General features: G+C 46.7%; 1 protein-coding gene across 4 annotated transcripts in view; it reads left to right on the top strand.

Moving 5' to 3' along the window:
• The first annotated feature begins 276 nt into the window (after window positions 1-276).
• LEF1 (lymphoid enhancer binding factor 1) overlaps window positions 277-19,251 on the top strand; it is a 66,636-nt gene continuing 47,661 nt past the window's right edge. For 2 of the 4 annotated variants that reach the window (XM_071742650.1, XM_071742651.1), the window contains exons 1-3: window positions 281-810; window positions 1,765-1,828; window positions 3,277-3,410. In XM_071742650.1, coding sequence (XP_071598751.1) covers window positions 601-810; window positions 1,765-1,828; window positions 3,277-3,410 — 408 coding nt within the window. In that variant the 5' untranslated portion in view covers window positions 281-600. Of the gene's footprint in view, window positions 811-1,764; window positions 1,829-3,276; window positions 3,411-19,251 lie in introns of all 4 variants that reach the window. The other 2 variants (XM_071742647.1, XM_071742649.1) reach the window with 2 other exon arrangements.

Genomic DNA, 19,251 nt, shown 5'->3' with positions numbered 1-19,251 from the left:
AGCGGTGGACAAAGACCCGGTGGGTGCGGGCCGCGGGCAGCTCCGTCCCCGTCTCCCGGGGTGCCCCCGCCTCCCCACCCCCCCTCGCCCACCCCCCCCCCCAGCCATTTTATCTCGGGCCCGCCCGGGTGGCGGCAACTTCACTCGGAGGCGTCAGGCGGGTTCCGCTCCCCTCCGTGTTCCCTCTCCCCCAGGGTGAGCCCGGGACCCAGGGGGGTGGATGGGAGAGGAGGGGGCTCCTGGGGGCGGGCCCCGGAGCCGTCCCCAGGGGCGTGCGGGACACAAGCTGGTCTATTTCGACTTATTCCTGCTGTGCGGCGCGACCGGGAGAAGCTTCCCGTGGGGCCGGTGCCGAGCGGGAGCGGGGGGTACCTCGGCCCCGAGGGGGCGGGCAGGCGGGTGTGGGGTCTCCAGCTGCCGAGCGCAACCCCGAGGACTTCACGGGATTTTTCCTTCTTCCCTCCTCCTCCTCCTCCTCCTCCTCCTCTCTCTCTCTCCTCCTCCTCCCTCCTTCTCCTCCTCCCTCCGCTGCTCCTCCCGCTCCCGCTCCCCTTCCCGCGGCGGGCCGGCGGCCGCAGCAGACGCCGCGCTGCCGTGAGGATGCCGCAGCTGCCGGGGGCCGGGGGCGGCGGGGGGGACCCGGAGCTCTGCGCCACCGACGAGATGATCCCCTTCAAGGACGAGGGGGACCCCCAGAAGGAGAAGATCTTCGCCGAGATCAGCCACCCCGAGGAGGAGGGCGACCTGGCCGACATCAAGTCCTCCCTCGTCAACGAGTCTGAGATCGCCCCCGGCGCCAACGGGCACGAGGTGCGCGTCCGCGGGGGGCTCCGCGGGGCAGCGCGGAGGGGCGGCGGGGGCACGGGATGCCGGCGGGCTCCGGACCCTGCCGCAGGGAGGGAGAGAGGGAGAGAGCGAGTTTAGGTGGGGCACCGGAGAAACACGTAGTTTGCCGGTTTTGCCCTGTTAAAAAAAAAAAAAAAAAAGAAAAAGAAAAAGAAAAAAACCTCCAAACCATTGCACCCCAACTCCCATTCCCAGAAATGCGGCAGGCAGAGCCGGGCCGGTTCCGCACCCGGGAATGGGCTGGGGTGGGGGGGCGGCCCTCTCCCCGCTGCGGATCGGGACGAGAAATGTTCCCGCGAGTCCCCCGACGGTGCTTCGGTGTTAGACCTCAAGCAGCCATGAAATTTCCTCGGTAAAATCAGCGGGGTCGGAGTATTAGCCCTAAAGTCTTTAAAGGATTTGCAAAGAACTGTTTGGGAAGAAATTCCCGATGCTAAAACAACTTCAGGGAGAGCGGGCGATCTGTTTATGTTTTTGTTTTTTTTTTCTTCTCGTTCCTTTTTCCTTTTTTTAATTTTCTTTTTTTTCCTAAAGGTCCGATAATGCGGACAACCTGATTTTGATATTTTTTAAATTGTGATGTTTTGTTTTGTTTTGGTTTTTTTACCGAGTGTCTTGACTCCCGAAGCTCCAAATATTTTCCAGAAATAAGACCCTTTTTTTAAATGCAGGGTGCGACAAATGCTTGCCAAAGCCCCATAATTATTATCATTGTCATAAAACGATCGTTTACACAAACGTTTCTGGTACGGTTGTCTTCCAAGCGGGTTAAGAGGGGAAAAGAAAGATGCTTATCTCTTGCCCTAACTTTTTTCTTTCTACGAGAAGCTGCAGCGTCGTGATTGACAAATGAGCATCCATGCAATGACTTTTCTTCTTGTTCTTTTTCTTTTCTGACGGTGGATTCCCTGCGGTCAGGTTTCCAGGCAGACTCAAGCACAGGATTCCTACCATGATAAAGGCAGAGAGCACTCCGAGGAAGGTGAGAAGTGCAGTGCCCTGTCTTGTGATACCAGACTGGAGTTTGCTTTCTTTTGGGAACCATAAATTTAGTATCTTTGGGGGAAGTGGGATGCCAAGGTGCTTTCAAAGTGCGTTCAGAAAGGAGATGAATGCGCAGCACATTTATCTTGAGTGACCAAATGGTATCTCAGTTGTTTAGAAACTGATAAGTAGGCCAAATGGATCTTTGCTGAAGAAATAACTATTTTTAGGATATCAGTTTGAGCACATCGGTCTCCTCACTCCTACAGTGCAGCCGAGTTGTGTGTGTTCAAAATCTCTGGTGGTTTTTTTCCCCATAACCAAAGACTGTTGCTTAGATTTCCTCTTCCAAATCTAAGCATGAACGTTGCTTTCTTTAATGTACCAGCTGGTTAATTCTGATTGAGAAGGACAGTGGAAATAACAAGAGTTCACTGAATATCTCTTAGGGAGCTGGACACACATACAAAGAATGCACCCTGGGAGTGATGGGAGATTATGTCTAAAATGAAATGCTTATCATCACAAACTAAACCAGATCATAAATTCCCTATAAAGACAGGCACAGTTCAGTCCTGCTGCTTTCAGGGACAATCTTCCTCCAAATTGGTCATTAGCCTAAAAGCAGTAATGGCCATGCTCATAGCATTTTGGCAGTGAAGGGGAGGAGGTCAGCTCTATATAGTTGGGGCTTTTTTTCAGCCTTTCATTCTCTTTAAATCTCACCTTTGAGTAGTATCATTGTCAACAGTGATTTAGGTGGGAGACCTGTTCACCCCCATCTGCGGGACCTGGACTAAAATTTCTTTATTTTGCTACAAAATAGCCTCTCTCACTTGGCTTCCCTCTTAACTGTAGTACTATGTGTGTTCAACAACCCACCCCCCCAAATTGTGAGGGTCTCCTTCCAAGCCAGCTCCTGCTCTCTGTTTGTTTCTGATGAGCATGGTTGGAGCGAATTATTTGCCGTATGCAGTGGCTCACCAAGAGAAGGAAATTACTGTATCTTGTTATCATTGCTCTCTTCCCCCCTTTCCTAACAGTTACACTGGAAACCTGTGCTGGATTCAGTACTTCTGAATCCACAAATCTTAGAGGGGTGTATTAAATGGGGGGAAACTGCCACTTGAGAAATATATCACTGGTGGTGTTTCTGCCTGTTTGAACAGGGATGAGGGAAACAATTAGGTTATTCTGAGGCTATTCTGTGTTTGAAGCGTTTAGTCCTCACTTAGAATCCTTGCTCCTTTAAGAAGTAACTCTTCATTAAAAAAATGTGGTTACAAATTGCTGTGGACCACTTTCTGACAAAGGTGATTTCCACAAGTAAGGAAACAATTTGCATGCAGAACATTTTTATGAACGCACAGTACCTGTTTCAAGTGCTCTGACTTAAAAGAAATGTGTATGTGGGAAATAATGGAATCATTGTTTCCTCTCCCATAGGAAAGCATCCAGACAGTGGCTTATACAGCAAGGGACCATCATACTCTGGTTATTCTGGGTATATCATGATGCCAAATATGAATAACGACCCGTACATGCCTAATGGATCTCTGTCGCCACCCATCCCCAGAACAGTGAGTTATCTCTTCCAAAGACTGGTTATGGCGAGGTGGCTTTCCTCCTCTTTGGTTTTTCTAGTGTGTGGTGGTGCTGGGATTTTCGGGGTAGCTTCTTTTATGGTGAAGGTTGCACTGATGCTGTTCAGAGCCTCCGTGCAGTGGAGTTTGAGAGGTGTTGGTCGCGATGGTGTTAGAAAAGCTGAGAGAAGCGTCTGTGGTGTCTGATGTCCTTTGGAGAGGGTTGGGGGCTTCAGAGGGGGAGTCCTGGTTTATGACTGTAGGATAATGTATGTCGGAATGATATGCATGCTGTCTTTGTAGTGACTGGGACAGATGTGGATTTTCTGGCTTTTAACTCTTCGTTTGTTGAGGAAAATCGAAGTCTGGCAGCAGAACTGCTAAAGTTGCTTGTCAGGAAATGAGAAGATTGGACTCTTGTTTTTTGTTGTTCCTACAGATACGGTTTGCTCTTTGCTGATTGATGTTTTCTTTCTGGCATCAGTTGCTCTGTGTGAAAGGTTTATGTATCTGGCAGTATTGATTTGAAACATACTCTGTGTCATCAGCCACAATGTGTGAAATGGTTGTTTAGGAATTAATATCAACCGTGATGCAGTAGTTACAGCTTTCCTTTACATTGTGGCTGGCACTGATTCTTACAGCTTTGTCCCTCTGTTTCCATTGGTGTAGATGAACACTTGATAGGCTTTAATGTACTTTTAATTATTATTTATTTATTGTCTATTTGTAGAGTCAATTCCCATTTATTTTTGTAGAATTCTTGGTATATGTATAGAGAGATGTGGAGGCAATGGTAAAATGATCTGTGGAAATGATATTAGTACAACCAGAGTGGAGTGGGAAACAAATTTGCTTGTAGGCATCCTGCTGAAAAAATGCTGCTGCAGTTGTGTGTGCTGTGATATGAGAAGCTGGATGCTGTTATTTCTCTCTGATAAAGCAGTTTTCTGTCTGCTGGTTCTTAGATTTTTGGTTGGCGGTCCCTGTCAGACGACTTCAATTTTTCTCTCTCATGTTAATGATTTTTCCTCACGTTTGTGGCTTTTGATTTCAAAAACAAAAAAGAGAGGGGGCCTAATCTGTATTGTTAATTTGACAGTAGCAAAGCGTGTTAAATTAGTACATGTTTGGATTCAGAATGACAGGTCAGTTTGGCATTGGGAGCCACACAGATCTGCTCTTTTTATGTCACTGTCTGTGTTTGAAAGATGCAGAAACTCGTGCAATATATTGCCCTTTGAAAAAGGACCTTGTTTGTTTACAAATTACAGTTCAGGGGCCTGCAGCCACTTAAGATGAAGCCTGATGATCACAGTCTGTTGATATTTTTCGTTGTAAATGCTGCTTTACAGAAATCTGCAGTTCTGATGTATCCCTGGGAAAAGGATGCAGCTTCTCAAGAGGGCACCAAGCCTCAAACCTGCCCCTTTGAGGACAGGGAAACTTGAGACCTTTTTTTACCCACTCTTTCCCACATTTCCTTCCTAAGAAAGTCCCTAGTGCTGATGCAAGGCTTTGAATAACAGCATCACTGTAATTATTCACTGAGGATTTTCTCCCTGTATGCATGCCGTGGGGCTGCTCTTTACTCATCTGACACTGATGCCCCCAGAATATCTGCTTCTCACCAAGGCTGCCAGCTCAGGTGCTTGAGGAACCCTCCTCCATGGGTACATGTGAGGGGAGGAGAGAGGGAAAAGGCATCTGCTTTCTGATTGTAAAGCTGCCTGCAGAACATCTGAGGGGCTAATTTAGTTCAGTGTTGCTCTTGCATCTTACAGCAGCACCACTGTTACGGTCAAATAGTCCTTTTTGCAGGGCTGCAATCTTGACATAAACCTGGAGTTCTTTCAGTTTAACCACAGGGCTACACGCTCGAGTTATAAAACAATTTTTTTTTTTTTTTTAATTGAACTATAATCTTTGTTAGTCTCTTAGCTGACAGATGGGTTTTAATGTGCACGGGATCAAAACACTGCATCCAGGAGGTGACAGGCTCGCTCTCTCCACGGCAAAACCACAGCTCCATCACCCTGCGATGCTGCCTCTGCACCTCTGCGGGGTCCCAACCACTGCCCTCCAGGTTTGCTCCCCCTTTTCGGGGGCTGGAGGGGAGAGGAGATCGGCAAGCTGAGGAGGTGAAGGTCTCCCCTGGGGTGTCAGTCCCTGGCCATTTGTGCGGGGAGCAGCCCTGCGGTGTTGTACCTGCACCCTGCCATTTGCATGACAAAGCCGCTCCTTGTTGCCGCATCTGTTGCCTGGAGGTGTTAGGCAGGATTAAAAAGCCACCCTGGGGCGCTGAAATCTTTTTTCTTTGCTGCCCGGCACAAACCCTTGAAAGGACCCGGCTGCCTGCAAAGGGCTGGGGATGGAGGGGGGGGATGCGCTCCCGGGGAAAGGCATCCAGAGCTTGGAGCAGGGACATCATCTCTGTTGGAGATGGCCTAGGCTTGCAGCACCGGTGCAGAGAGCAAAGATTGCTTGGAATGGGAAAAAAAGTTACTTTTGCCAACATAGGTGGGGAAAAAAAGGCAATCACCTTACGTTCTTGCTCCATAAAAATCAAAAATACAAATCTGTAGTCAGACCCAACACGTCTAACAAGCCTTAAGAGAAGAAAACTAAAGTGTAATTTCAATGCGGCTTTTGGAGGAGAGAGGGTGGATGAGAAGGATTTCACATCTTCCTGAAGATGCTATTGCTAGAATGGTCTTGTATTCCCTTCTTCCCCCCTTTTTTTTCCACTCCCTTTTTTATTTTACTGAAAACGGATTCCCCTTTTTTAAGTTGGATTTGTTGGAGCAGTGCTAATTTGAAGTTCTGATTCGAGACTCATGCTGCAGTGCATATTCTTATCAGGTAGCTGGGTAAGTAAAAAAAAGCAAAGCAGTTCGTTGGGGTAGCTGCAGGAGAAGTGGCACATGATGGTACTAAAACCACACTGACACCTGGTGAAGGGGCATCCTGTGTGCCTGAGATAGCTTTTGGTGGGTTCTCAGCATCACAGGGGGATTGAAGATGGGAGATGGAGACAGCTGGTTCCTAACACGTGTGGGGATTTTCTTACTTCATTAAAGACACTAAGTTTGGGGTAGCAAACCTTTCTGCTGGGAACTTGGGGAGAAAGCAGGTGACTGAGGAAGAACCATTTCTCTGTGCCTTAAATTACCCCCCCCCCAAAAAAAAATTTGTCTTTGTTGCTCCTCCCTACCCAATGAATTAAACTTTCCACAGGAAGATCGAGGATTTCTGCAACCTCCCTTTTGTCTTTTCTTATCTCTTGTTGGGGTCTGGGTTTATTTCTTTGTGGCTAAACTGCTTCTTTGCAGCAGCTGGAGGAGCTAAGTAGATTGGAGGATACAAAAACCTTCGGGTTACTTGCAAAACACAGCATATCCCTTTGAAAACAATGAAAAATTCTGCTAAGAGAGCCTGAACCCAAGAAGCAACATTTATATGCAGGAACCCCCTACCCTGCCCAAATTTTTGGATATTCCTTGTGTGCTTCTTCACGGCAAGGGGTGTGGAGGTAGCTCCTGTCTTGAAGAGCTAACGCCTGAGGAAAAATTGTGTGGCTAAGGAGGAAGGATGAGGGTAGAAATAGCAAGAACGAGTAGCTACAAAGCCTTAGGAAGAGGATTTCATTTCCCTAGCAGCATCTTGCTCTGCCTCTGAAAGCAGGCTGGTTCACTTGCTTGTGGGGAATTTTTGGGGCTCCTTGGGGAATGTACAGGAGTGTTAGAGCTAGCATATCCAGCTGCAGAAGGACATAAACCTTATTTTTCATAATGCTGTCTTTTTCTGCAAGTCATCTTCTGCTGACTGTGCAAATTGTAGGCACTTGCTTGGAGCCATGGTCAGCTGAAAGCTCCCTGGCCCAGTATTTAAAATGGGCTTCGTTGGGGCTCCTGTATCACCCATCAGAAAGCTTAGCACTAATTCCCAAGCTGGCATCAGAGCAGGATGCTCCAAGGGCTGGAGGTCCTGTCACACGCCTCTTTTTTTTCTCCCTGCAACCTCGGATCCGTGCCTGAGGAAATGGGTTGCACTGGGTCACCGAGGGCCAGAGCAGATCAGCTGCCACCAAAACTCTTGCTACTTCACCCTCTGCAGCTCACATCTTCTCAATGAAGTTGAATGATGCTGCTTAGCTTCTTAAATAACTTCAAAATGAGGCACAGAGGAGCACGAGGCTTCCTGACTCTGCGGATGGAAGGCTTGCCAGGGTTTATTCGTGTGTGCATGGAGAGGAATTTTAGCACTCTTCTCCGAGGGGCTCTGTGAGTGGCACCAAATGGCAGCACCGAGGGGAGAAGAGGAATCTGCTCAGTGCTAATAGAAGGACCCCAGCACTGCAGACACGTCTGTCAGCTGCTCTGACTCAAGTGTCACAGCTGATCAGCCTAAGATGCGAGCCAGGTCTCTCTGAAAGACAAATCCAAGCCATGAATGGTCATGGGCTGAGTTTGAGTGGTGCTTTCTTTCTCCCCCTTGGTAAAATGAATTCTCTCTGTTAGGAAAAGAGAGCAGAAGAAGTTACTGCAGTGTCTCCAGGTTGGCTTTTGTCCGCAGCCTGATCTGGTTGCTTGTGATGAGATGGCACAATCCAGGTGGAGTCTTCTGTCTGTGTCCATCATGAGAGGGTTCTTTTGGGTGCTTACAGGTGAAGGATGCAGCCTTTCTGCTTTCACTGTTTTCTCCTCAGGATGATACAGTTTAAGAAATCTGTGATTGGGAATGGGCAAGTGGGAAAGAAAGGATTGTCCTGACTTCTGAATCCAGAGGCAGAAACTGTGTGTGTGTCTGTCTTCAATGGAGACATAATAAAAAACCCCACCCTTTACAAGTTACCAAAGTTGGAGCTTTTTTATATCAAGGTGTGTGTATACTCTTATGTCCTAAATCTCTTTTTTCCTATACATCTAGAAGCTGATTAAATATAAACTGTAAACAGTGGAGCTGCCACTTAAGGACATTTCAAAGCAAAATGTCATTCCTGTTGTTTTGGTGCCAGGCCACCTCTTCTCCAACTTAATCCCAGCCCAGAAAATAATTTAAAAAAATTAATAAGAATAGCTTGTTACAGGCTGCAAGTGCCAGGGAGGATATGGCTGAAGAAGAAAGCCTGAAGCTCCACAGGTTCAGGCATCAAAAGCAGAAAATACTTTTTCCAGATACTTGCCACACTGCATGGTTGCAGGCATTGAAGATCCTGGGTACCACAAGACTGGCTACTCCTGGGTGCTCAGCTTCTGCTTGTAGTTAGGGAAAAGTCCTCCTGTTATGGGAAGGAAATATCCTCTACAGCAGTATTTCTCTCCTGCTGTAATGTTTCTGAAGTACTATCAGAAGCATGTGGGTTTTTTGCTGGTGGTAAAACACTGTCTCTCCGAGGAAGACAAGTGTGCCAGAGCCTGCTTTAATACAGACACTGAACATTTTGCAGCTCAGGGTCTGTGTGTCCTGTGGCCTGATGAAATCTCCTGCAGGCACTGATCCAGCATGTGGCCCATCCAAGGGAAAATGTCCCACAAAACGGGTGGTCTGAGGGTCCTTAGGTGGAGGCAGGTGTGTGTCCTGGGCAGCCATGAGCTGTGATGCTCCTGTTGTGTGTGAATTATTCCCATTTAACTGCCCCTGTCCTGGCCATTGGGCAGCTCCCTATAAGCTGCTTTTGGTTGTAAGGCACGTTTGGCATGAAGAGCCTTCTCATCTGGCCATCAGGTTTGTTCCCTTCTCCTAGGACACCGTGGGGAAGGCAGCACAGCTGCTGGGAGAGCTGCTCCTGCCCGGGTAGTTTGAGGATTAGTGTCTCTGTGTTCCTTTGGCCCTTTCGTAAGCATTTGATTCACTTCAGAAAATTGCATTCAGAATAACTTAATCTAGCCACCCCAATGGCTTCTATTTTGAGACTTGGATCTTGTGGATATGTTTATTTAGTTTGGGTTTCCCACTTCAAAGGAATCTGTCCTCTCAGCAAGAAAGTGATTGAGCACTTAAATAAAAATGTATTCATTGAATCTTTGGGATTGAGCTAAAAGTACAGTAGGGAGTTAACATGTGTGCCAACCGTGCTGATCAGCCAGGGATTGCCTGTGCTCCTTACGGGGAAGAAAAGTGGTCTGAGCTGCCTGGGGAGAAGTGGGCTGCCTTCCCCTGCCTTCTGGCCCTGGTTTTGCTTGCTTATGCTTCAGGTTGAGATGAAGGACCTAGAATATCTTTGCCAGTGATCTTCAAAGTTGCCAAACCCCTGGTGTAGAAGAGCATTTTAATGGAACTTAAAGGTCAACTCGACATTTGTTTATTTTCTTTAAGTGACTGTGGGTATAGGTAAGGTTGAGGCATAAAATCAATGGGACGAGCTTACTCAGCAAAAGCTGCGAGCGTGAAGTTATGAGGCTCGGGCTGAATTTTCATAAAACAAGCAGTTTAACTTGAAAAGTAAGTGTACTGTTGTCACCAGCTGTAACACATGAAGCAGAGGAAGAGAATCCCTTTGGTCAGGAGTTACGAGGCAAACCAGAGAGCGCTTCATTCCCGAAGGCATCCGTCTCTCCAGGCGCTTTCCAGGCTGCAGCCCTGTGTTTCAGACAGCAGCACACAAGTGAGCAGACAGGTCTGCTTTACCCGGGCTGACAGGAGAATGAGAAATCCCCTGGGAGCCTGTGATTCCCTGCATGTGTTTGCCACCATCCACCTTCTTGAAACGCTGGGAAGGAGTAGGGGTGTGTGCGCAGGTACCCGTGGCGCAGGTGAAGCTCTCGTGATGCTGCTTCAGCAAAGAGCAGGAGAAATCATTTGTTTGCTGCACCTTTTTTCCTCATTGCTTTCTGAAGCTTGGTTGAGGATGGCTGCTGCTGCAGGTCCAGCACGGTGCCAGGCACTGCCCGTGCTCAGCCCCGAGCAGCAGGAGCTGCAGCGAACCCTGCGGCGGCTGCACGGGGAGTGAGATTTCAGGGAGTTGAAAGGCACTATGCTGAAATCCCCCTGATACTGGTGGCAGCTCAACTTGCCCTTCAGCTGGCTTGAACAGGGGTCTGGATGGGGATGCAGGCATTAGCCAAAGAACACCACTCTGGAAATGGTCTGATTTGTCATCTACGTCCAAAAAAAAAAAACAAAAACAAAACAGGGAAAGGGAACATAGGGTTTCTGGTGAGCAGCTGGCTCAGAGATTGAGAATGATGAGCTCTAAAAAGCTATCCCTGTAGGCCCTGTATTTCTGGGTTGTGGTCCTAGTGACACCAGCTGCTCAGAGCCAAGTAACTGGTCACTCAGCTATGCTGTGAGGCTCAGTTCCTTCCATTTTCTGCCTCTTTCTGTATTTCAGAACCGCCTCAGAGATTTATCTCTGTGACCGTCTGTTGTCTCTCCACAGTTCTGGCATATCTTCTTGCCTTGATCTTTCTTCATCCCTCCTAAATCTTGCATTGGCAAGCTTTGTCTAGCATAAAAAAAACCCTACAATATGGAGGTGATGACTGAAGGTGTCAACACTTGTCAGATGCAGAGGGTGCTTGGGGAGAAGGCCTTTTCCCTGCCGATGTGCTACAATGCAGATAAAGTGTGTCCAGCCATGCAGATGTGTTTACTTTGTTAAAATGCCACAATCCAGTGATTTCTTCAGGGCCTGAAGTTCAACTGATGCTGCATCAGGCTCAGGAAGCTGCAGTTATAAGTGGTAATTGTGGTTTTTTGCATCCTCACCCCCATTCCTGTACTGCCTTCACTGCAGCTTCGTGAAACTCCCAGGTACCCCCGTGGTGAGCAAGGCTCCTGCCACTGACCTGTGTTACATCCCAACGTGCAAAACAGCACTGCAGAACCTCTTCCCACCCACAACTTTCTGAATTAACTTGTGCTAAGTGACTCCCTTCTCACATCCATCAGGGAAGGGATTGGGGAAGCTTGTTCCAGCTTGAGGCACTCCTTGCAGCCAGGTTGGCAGCACTTCTGTCTCTTAAAACAAACATCTCATGTGAACATTAATATAAGAAGGATTGGACCAGGTGACCCTTGAGGTCCCTTCCATCCTAACATTCTGTGGTTCTATGATTTTTACAGGAAAGTTGAAGTGAAGGAGGAGGGTAGCCAGGCTTGACACAGTGCAGGGACCCACCCCTCTGAGACTGGGGAGACTTCAGTTTCTCCCTTCAAATGTCTGCAGGTGAATGAGCCCCTGCAAAGAGTAAAAATAGTCCCTTAGTTCACATACAGGTCCTCCTCACTTAAATGTAAATGCATGTGGAGGTTCAGCCTCTTGAGGAGCTTTTTTGGAGCTGGGCAGGAGTGGTGATGCTCAGGTGTAGGAGCCTGGGATGGTAGGGGAGGTTGCAGCATCCCCAGGTCCCCTCCAGGCTGTTGGAGACTTGGGAAGGAAAAGGAGTTCACTGGGATATAAGCCTAGTATTGGCTATGCTAAAATACATTTTGAAAACCAAAAGCAATTAAAATAATTTACCCTAAAGCTTATTGTTTTGCTACTCTCCCACCCTAGCATACTGGGTTCTGTTTAGTGCCCAGTTTCCTCCTGCACACAGCTGAAATTCAGCTTTAAAAATAAGTTGTAACTGAGCATGTTGGGTTTGAAAACATTTGTTACTCCAAACCCCTCTATCTCACACGTTATTTCATGTCTTAAATACCTCTGGTACAGGAAGAAAAGGAAGCGGTGTTGGGTTTAAAGGAAAAAAGAAATAAAAGTTTAAAAAGCTTAGCTCTTAAGTGTGTGGATTTTTCTGGTTTTGTTGTAGCTTTTTTTTCCCCCTCTCTTAGTTACTTTGAGGGTGTTTCTAAGGTAATAGTGCGGAGGCTGTATTTTAGTTGTAAATCTTCAGGAGGAAATCTCGGAATAGGAGAACTGCAAAAAAAAGCTGATTTATTAGGCAGCTCCCCAGACAGTGTGACAGCACTATTGCAAACACATTTTTATTTCAAACTGGCAACTACTAAGCTTCTTGTCAGAGTGACCTGTAAAAGATTACTTCCTACTTCATAATAAGGAAATATTAAGAGAGTAGGAGAGCTGGTCAAAATGCTGTTTTGCTGGAAATTTTTTAATTCAAGCGACCTCTTAAGATGACTTGTGTAGAAAGCTTTCCTTCTTCCTTTCAAACTTCAAATTCTTCTTTTTTTTTTTTTTTTTTCTTTTTCTTTCCAGAGATCTGGGTGTAAATATTGCAGGCTAAGGGGGCTGAACAATAAATATGCAGTTGGGAAGTGTGGTTTAATCACAGTCGTTTCAGAAACCCCTGTGTGTGGGGCAGAGGCAGACACTTCTTAGGTTTCAGAAAGGGGTTTTTGAAGCTTGTCTCTCAGCTCTGGCTCCAGGACTGCAAGTAAACACATTCTGCTAGTGAAGCAGTTGTGCTCACTGCACAAAAAAATGCCCTCCTCCATAAAATGAGTCTTTCTGGATAACATCCTCTGGACAAAGCATTTTTTCAGGTTCAGTCAGCAGAAGAACCTACATGTTGGTCTTGTGTTTCTCTTCTGGAGGCAGCATTTCACAGCCCTGCAGTCATCCGTGGGCTGATGTTGGCCTTTCCAGGCATCTCCTGCACCCTCTCTGCTCCACTGGGCTCATTGGGGTCTCCCAGGAGGGAATGGATGGGTAGGACAGCAGCTGAGATTTGAGCCCAGTTTGAGATCGGGAGAGCTGAAGTAACACAAGTGCTGCTGGTAGATTATAGCTATTTTGGGGGTGGAGCAAAAGATTGTGTCTTGTGCAATTAAGCATGAAATAGGTAAATTCTGTGTATAATTACCCAACCTAGAGTATAGCGTGAGGATGTGACCCGTGGAAATCACAGCTCATCAGTGGCTGCCAGTAGATTCCCAGGAGGTTATCCCTGGCTCCCACCCTGGCAGAGAGGGGGTCATGTCCCCTGCTTCCTCTCACCCTGCTTCCAAACCCAGAGGCACAGTCTGGGAGAAGGCTGCTGCAAATGAGGACCTGAAAAAAGCAACTTTTGTTGGGTGACTTAAATGACGGCAAAGTCGGGAACAAGATCCACATTTCCAGAGTTTGCTTCAGGAACCCACAGGACAGCTTGCTTTTAAAGAGACATTTCTTGGGTTGTTTTGTCATTTTTCATTGAAAACAAACCAGAAGTCTGAGACAGGAAGGCCTGGGGTGTGCGTGAAGAGGATTAAAACAAGTGCAGGTAAGAAGAAAGTTGGTGTCAGTGCTGGCTGTGGCTGTGTTTCACGCTGTGTTTCAGTTAAGTACCAAACAATCCTACTGAAGTTTGTACCTAAAGCAAGGAGGGGCTTAAAAAAATTAGCTTAAAACAATTTTTGTCAAAAAACAGGCTTTTTTTTTTTTTTTTTTTTTTTTTCCCTGCATCACAGAAGCACCCATATCCTCCCACTCTGTTTTGTTTGCTCTCTCCCTTCAGTGGGGGGGCAGGCTCATCATTATTTGGGCCCCCATACTTTTATCTCATTCTGTCTCTGAATTTCAGCCTACAAGCAGTTAGATAACCCACACAGTGCTCTCCCTGTCTCAGGAAGCTGCCATCCATTCCTGGCTCTTTCACATGATGTCCTGGGGATGGCTGACCAGAGTTTCTCAAGCATCTCCCCTGGGCACCAGTGGGGTGGGGCTTTTATCATTTAACAAAATGCTGGGAGGACCTTAATCTGCTACATCTTGAGGCAGGTATTTGGGATGGTGTCTGGGCAGTGGTGGCATCTGTTTTACTCCCCCAGCTGTGGTTGGGAGCCTTTCATGACCCAAGGGATGTCCGTGCCCTGCACCTTGGTGGCTTCCAGTGGGGAGAGGGCTTGCAGAGGAGATGGTAGCTGGTTTGAAGCTGGAATCTTTAAATTTCTGGGCATCCTGAAATGCCTACTGACTGCTTTAATGCTTTAACATGTGCCCAGGCAGTGCTCTCTGGAGTGCAGCTCCCAGCTTGCTCTCCGTGCTTGGTGAGCCATGTGCCCCTGTGGCATCTCCTCCCCCGGGTAACCCAGGTCACTGGTGTCCTTTTTTTCTGCCTTCACAGCTCTGTAGCTGCATCCTGGACATGGTGGCCACAGCTGGTGGCTGCACATCCCCCCTTTGCCCCAGCCAAGCCCCAAAACTCAAGTTTGCTGCAGTCACGCAGGTTGGCACTTGGCAGGGGTCGGGATTTATGGAACTGGTGGGGTTGTTGAGAGGTTCTCCAGCCCTCCTCTGGCAGGGTGACTGGGAAAGGCTGTGTCAGGAGAAGCTGTGCTGCTGCTTGGGCAGACTAAATGATCTCTTAAATTTCAGTGAATAGTGAAAAAAAAAAAAAAAAAAAAAAGTTGCAAGCTTTCAAGCGAAAATACCAAGTCGCAAGTGAATCCTCTGCAAATGAAGCAAAAAAAGTCCCTGGGAGGGAAAATAAGCAGTAATTACTGTAAAACATACTTTTTCATCACAGTAATGGTTTGATGCTGGTAGGCAGGGTTGCAGTGTGATAGAAAAGTGACTTCACTGCTGCTGTTTCTTTATAGTGGGGAGTGTTTCTGAGACCTTTGCAACGCTGTGCGTGTTGCTTGCTTGGTTTCTGGAGGCTGGAATTCATTCCCAGAAACTTGGGGCTCCCCGTGGGCTTGGCAGAAGTTTCAGTAGCTGCCCTCCCAGCACGGCAGCAGACACCTCTGCCTGCAGTGTTTTGGCTCCCTTGATCTTGCAGTTCTTCCCTCAGTGTTGCTTTATGAGGATCCCTCTGGTCAGCAGAGTGGGCACCAGAGCCACAGAAAATTAGTCCTGATTTAAGAAAGCAGGATGTGAAGAGAAAGTAGTGAATTTACTGGGGATGGCAGGAGAGTAATGTCAGGGAGAACCCCAAAACACTGGATTAATCACAGAAAAGACTTCTGTCATAATGCTATGAAAAAAAATACAGGCTTTTCCATCTGAGCTTGCTACGTTTGGCTCCAGTTTCAGCCTCGGTATGGTTGGTGTGTTTAAGGATCAGTCAAAGTAAAAATGAGACAGTTTCCCAGCCTTGGAATGACAGGGACATAAGCCCTGTGTCCATAGGGAGAAAGGGCAGATCCCTTTGCTGTTGTCTTTGAGTCAGGGTTTTAATGACTACAGGGGAAAAAGGAGTGTTAGAGCAGCAGCAGAAAAATGAAAGAGCTAAGAGGAAATTATTTTTATTGCTAATAGATGGGTGCTTATAATGTTTAATTCTTTACAGCTTATAACCTTTAATTCTTTGCAGCTTATGCTTTATTTGCACATTCTTCCTTCTTCACCACTCTGCACACTGTAGAGGCAGCTACCATATTTCAAAATTACTGCTCTTAAAAGCCCCTGCTCGGTGGTTTGAGAATGAATAAAAATATTTGTGGAAGCAGCAGTGGTGCTCAGACTGGTCAGTTTGCAGACACAGGGTGAGTGGTTCAGCTGCCACGCTCTCCCAGGCTCTCGATTTTTACATCCTCCTTATTCCCCCCACCCTTCCCACTGCTAAGTTTTAAAAGTTCCTTGGAAATATTTTATTTTTTTTTCAGGGCACTGTAGACTCGTGTTTAATCAAAGTTCAAGGCAGGCTCTCTTGATAGAGATTTACTTTTGTTTTTGCCAGCAAAGCCAGATGAGGAGAGAGGAGGAGCGTGGGAGTGTTTGATGCCCCTGAAAACAATAATGTGGCAAGAGTAGTCTTAAGGCAGCCTGAGAGTTGTCTGTGTGAGCTGGGGAAAAGGAGTCTTAGAGGAAGCTTTGCGGTATTTTACACTTTTAGATCCTTATTTATCTTTTTAGATAACTAATGGGGATTTAGTGTTCGTTTTGCCATGTGTCTGGTTTAGGGTAAGCGAACCGCTGACAGCTTACTGCAAAGAGCTGCAGAGGGGAGGCAAGAGCCTGGGCATCTGCATTATTTTTGCCTTGCATCAGGTGCTAAAAGTCACTAAACATACCGTGAGTCACAGTATTTTTTTCCCAGTTTGACTCACTCGCCCAGTCGTATTTTTACATCAGCCCATAGGCTTGAAAAAGCATGTGCATAATCAGTTCATTTTGTGTGGTCTAGGCTATAAAAATGCCCCCTCTGTTCTTCCCATATGAAAAACGTGTTTTTAATTTCGGGGAACTTATATAATTTTCTGTGCTTTCTTTTGTATCCCAGATTAAAAACAAATGCTCCCTTTCCCCTAACTTCGCATGTTCCAATTACGGAGTTGTGAAAATAAGTCATCCTTCAGCTTTTGTTACTTTAAAACAGCTATCGGTGATGTCAGAGTCAATACTAAAAGCATTAAGAATGCTGGCAGAATGTAATGCAGCTGCAATCCAACATGATGTTGGAAATGGGGTTGAGAGCATAAAGGCTTTCCATATTCCCAGGGCGCACAACTGCTCGCGGCCTTGGCTTTGATCTCTTCAAAGGCTGCTGCCTCCTCCTAGATGGGGAGACTTGGCTGCCACTCGCTCGCATTGAAAAAAGGCAGAGGTCTCTATTCAGGCAGAAATCAATCACTGTGCAGAAACAATTATGTGTAATTCAACCATCATGAAAACAGGGCGAGATTATGGGTTTGTTACCTGAGTGACTGCGTGGAGATGGGGAGCGGCGGGCGCGGGAGTCCTGCTGACACGCCACATCTTGGTGACAATTATAGACACATGAATGATGTGGCGGGCGGGGGCGGCGAGATGACAAATGCTGGTCACGCTGTCCAGCAGAGCAGAAAATGAGGTTACAATTGAGAGATAATGTTTGCATATGTAACCATATTTCAGCAAGCTGGGCAACTTTCGGGGGAATAGCGGAGACGGGCGAGCGTAAACAAAGTCGGTGTGTGTGCCACGGCCTTGCCTGTGTGCAGGGGGAAACCTGGGTGCCACCTCCTGAAGAACTGCTTGGTTGAAACAGGCTAGCAACATTTTTTTTTTTTTTTTTTGGAGGAGGAGGGGAGGAAAGAAGTGCTTGGGAAAAGGAGAAATCTCCCAAGTTTGGCCCTCAGGAGGAAGCCAACAAAATACCCTTCTCCGTCCTGCCGTGTCTGGGGACAGGGTGGCATTAACGTGGCAGTGAGAGATGGCAGTGAGAGGTGGCTGGTTCCAAATGGCACTGATGAGCACGTCTCACATCTCCTTCCCCTCCCAACGGGGATTTAGGCTTGCCTCGTGGTAGTGCCTCTCTGAGCATGAGCTTTTTTAGATTTGCATGGTAACATTTTGGCTGCAGTAGGCTGTCGGTAGCGTGACGTGATGCTCAAAATATCTTCTGATGTATAATGGCCTCCTTTAATTAGGAACTTTTTTTTTTTTTTTCGGTTGTTTTGATTCCCCTGAGTGGTGAGCAATAGCTGACTCTCTTTAAAAAAGAGAACTGGCATGTGCAGTATCTGCCCTGAGAATATTTATTTAAAGTATTATTGCCTATAAAGTCTTAAAATAGTTTTCCTCCCAAAAAGGCAAAATAAAACACAGATGACTGATTATAAAATGGTATCCCTGCTCAGTTTGGTACACAGGACAAGCTTTACCTTTTATACTGCTCAGGCTTAGACATCAGAGAGGCGCAAGAAGCTGCTTTGAGTTACAGATCTTCAAACAATAAGTCAAAACAAAAAATCAATCCCTCCAGTCCCTGGGTGCAGTTAGCGAAAGATAAAAGAGAAAAATAAAGTTATGCTAAAGCAGATAGAGGAAGGGAACAGATATGCCAAGGAAACACAGAGGACAAGTGCAGAGTTGAAGTGGGCCTAGTGTGAGCCAACATCAATGAATTTTTATCTTATCAAAAAGTTTTAAGGTTGCCAATTCTTTGCAGACTGGATCCACTCTGCTCCGGGGCTGCCTGAAGCATTTTCTTCAATGAAAGTTGCTTCTCCCTACCCTCCTCACACCTCCCTCTTACTCCTCCTCTCTCTAATCACACACAGGGGTTGGGCTGCACCTCACTCAAGGTGGGAAACTTCACTGCAGACTTCAACAATAAATTAAGGACTCTGATAATCCCTTGTTATTACAAATATGAACTGAGATTTCTTTTTCCGGTATTGGGTGAAAGATGCATAATCTCAAAAAAAGGAAAACTGTGCCTTCCAGTTTCCCCCCTCCCTCTGAGTCCGAATAAATTTAAATTTCAAAGAAATTTAAGAAACAGAATAAAAAAAAAAAAAAAAAAGTGGCATTTTCAAACCCTTTTTCTTAGCTGACTCATTAATTTTTTAATCCCACTTAACTACCTTGATTGAATCAAGTACACAACTTGTGCCTTAACCTGTAAAGAAGAGAACATCATGCCCCAGAGTTCTGAGATGCAAGCTAAAACTTCTCTGTGTCCCTCTTCAGGATCAACATCTCCACCTCTGGAAAGTGGTGGAGATCTTTATAGCAGGGGCCAGGACAGCTTTGAGTCCCATCAGGAGGAGCTCAAGGCAGCTGTTGGCAACCCTGGCTCAGGAGTGATAGCACTGGTACCTGCTTCAACAGCAGGAAAGAGTCTTCTCCAACCAAAAAGTGATTAAGGCACATGGATGCATAGACTGTGTGGAAAAATACCAGAAATTGCACTAATGTTTGAAGGGTTTGGGAAGGTCTTGTTGGTGTAGGACTGCAGCCCAGTAGCTGACATCTCGGGGTCATAATATCCATAATATCCATATCATAGCTGGGATAACAGAGCACATGAGGAAGAATACAGGATTCGGGATATGTAGATGCAAGGAAGCTGAGGCAAGGGTATTGATGTTGTCCTGCTCTTCACTGAGAATTTCAGGAGATGGTTTCAGACAGCTTGCCTGGTAACCTGGGGCTGGCTCTTCTCCCTTCTGGCTGCTCAACTTTGCTGCTTCGAGAAAAACAACTCACACTTTTCTATGTAAACAATTGCATGAGCTGCTG

The sequence above is a fragment of the Heliangelus exortis genome, chromosome 4 (assembly GCF_036169615.1).
Source record: "Heliangelus exortis chromosome 4, bHelExo1.hap1, whole genome shotgun sequence".
In the NCBI taxonomy this organism is placed as follows: domain Eukaryota; kingdom Metazoa; phylum Chordata; class Aves; order Apodiformes; family Trochilidae; genus Heliangelus; species Heliangelus exortis.
The sequence above is the reverse complement of the archived record's forward strand: the minus strand, read 5'-3'. Positions and strand labels throughout refer to the sequence as shown.